Below are 1,344 nucleotides of genomic sequence, written 5' to 3'. Positions count from 1 at the left end.
GACAGAGCAGTTCAACAGCTAAAACAAATGCATCTGAAATGCGTCCTCCTTTCCGACTTCAAACATATCGAATTGGTAACAAATCAGATGATTCACCAACCTCTTCCACCGCTTCTTCGACGTCAGCTGTTTGACTGATTTGGACCCTTCTGGTTTGGTCCCTTCGGCCGAACTTTTGGTGCCAGTCATCCTCTTTTCATATCTGTCATTTCTCAACCGACCGAACTTATTCACCGGCTCTCTCCTGACGAGAACTTTCGGGTTTTTTCCTTTCCTCATCCTCATAGGAGAGAACCTTCGAAGCGGGGAGCCCAAAAGCCTTCATCAGTGCTTCTTTGCTAACCGGTTTCTTGGCACCTAACATATTAGTTCGCAGATATAAACGACTAAAAGACAAAAAAATTCGGAAAATAGTGAGAAAAAAGGCACATCACTCCCTTATAGGGGAAAGCGGCACGAAGATCAAGGAGTACAATTATTTAAATTTATTGATAATTATTTAATTCTCTTATTCTTATGCTAGTTGTTATTTTCAACGAAGAGAATCAGTAAACTAATTATGTACATCATTAATATGTCTCGATGAATCTCGAGAAGATCCGACAAATCGCACAAAGAGAGTTAATATACGAACAGTCATTATTATACAAGTCGGCATCTAAACCCAACTGAAAGAAAGACTAACCAACTCAAGGAACACCGTTTGCCCCTGTCAACACCAACACCTACATAATCAGCATCTGCCATTGGAAAAATCAACAACCGACTGGGGGAAATTCTTTTTTTATAGACTCATCGACCATAGATAAACTGTCTATCATATTACAGTAATAAACCCTCTACCTGATGGAGCACTCGTTCACAAAGGCAATGAGTCTCTACAAAGGGTCCCCTTGAGAAAGACAGTCGAAGAACGTTCATCTAACCGAATGACTTGTGACCCACCGAATGAATATCAGGTGATCAAACCAGGCAGTTACAAATACAAAGCGGTGCCAAGGGCAGTTACAGATATGGAACAACACCAACAGCAGTTACAAATACATAAAAGTGTAATGGCTTATAGATTATTGTAACATCCCCATTAAATGAGGAGCAGTTAAGTAAATTGTTATGCCCTTCATACAACTTATAAATAGCAAGATCACTTTCATGGAGGGACACTACACAATTCCCTAGAAACTTAATTATTATTTGTGTTTCATTTCTCTTTCTCTCTTTCCTTTCATTTGACTAACTTTCTATTTCTTTGGCGTGATCCACGGAATAATTTATGATCCAACAAAAATCTTGTTGCAAAACTATTCTGTTAAATGTAGGTATTGGCAGCTCAATATCGGGCTC

General features: G+C 39.1%; 1 protein-coding gene across 1 annotated transcript in view; it reads right to left on the bottom strand.

The window, feature by feature from the left end:
* Positions 1 to 226: 226 nt before the first annotated feature.
* Positions 227 to 1,344, bottom strand: part of LOC110032383 (trafficking protein particle complex II-specific subunit 130 homolog) — a gene marked incomplete at its 5' end in the record, with an annotated part of 2,112 nt that continues 994 nt past the window's right edge. The window contains 2 exons of the mRNA XM_020736001.1: positions 227 to 386; positions 730 to 740. Coding sequence (XP_020591660.1) covers positions 227 to 386; positions 730 to 740 — 171 coding nt within the window. The remainder of the gene's footprint in view (positions 387 to 729; positions 741 to 1,344) is intronic.

Source organism: Phalaenopsis equestris, unplaced genomic scaffold, assembly GCF_001263595.1.
Source record: "Phalaenopsis equestris unplaced genomic scaffold, ASM126359v1 Scaffold000933, whole genome shotgun sequence".
In the NCBI taxonomy this organism is placed as follows: Eukaryota; Viridiplantae; Streptophyta; class Magnoliopsida; order Asparagales; family Orchidaceae; genus Phalaenopsis; species Phalaenopsis equestris.
This window is presented reverse-complemented; position numbering and strand designations above follow the sequence as displayed.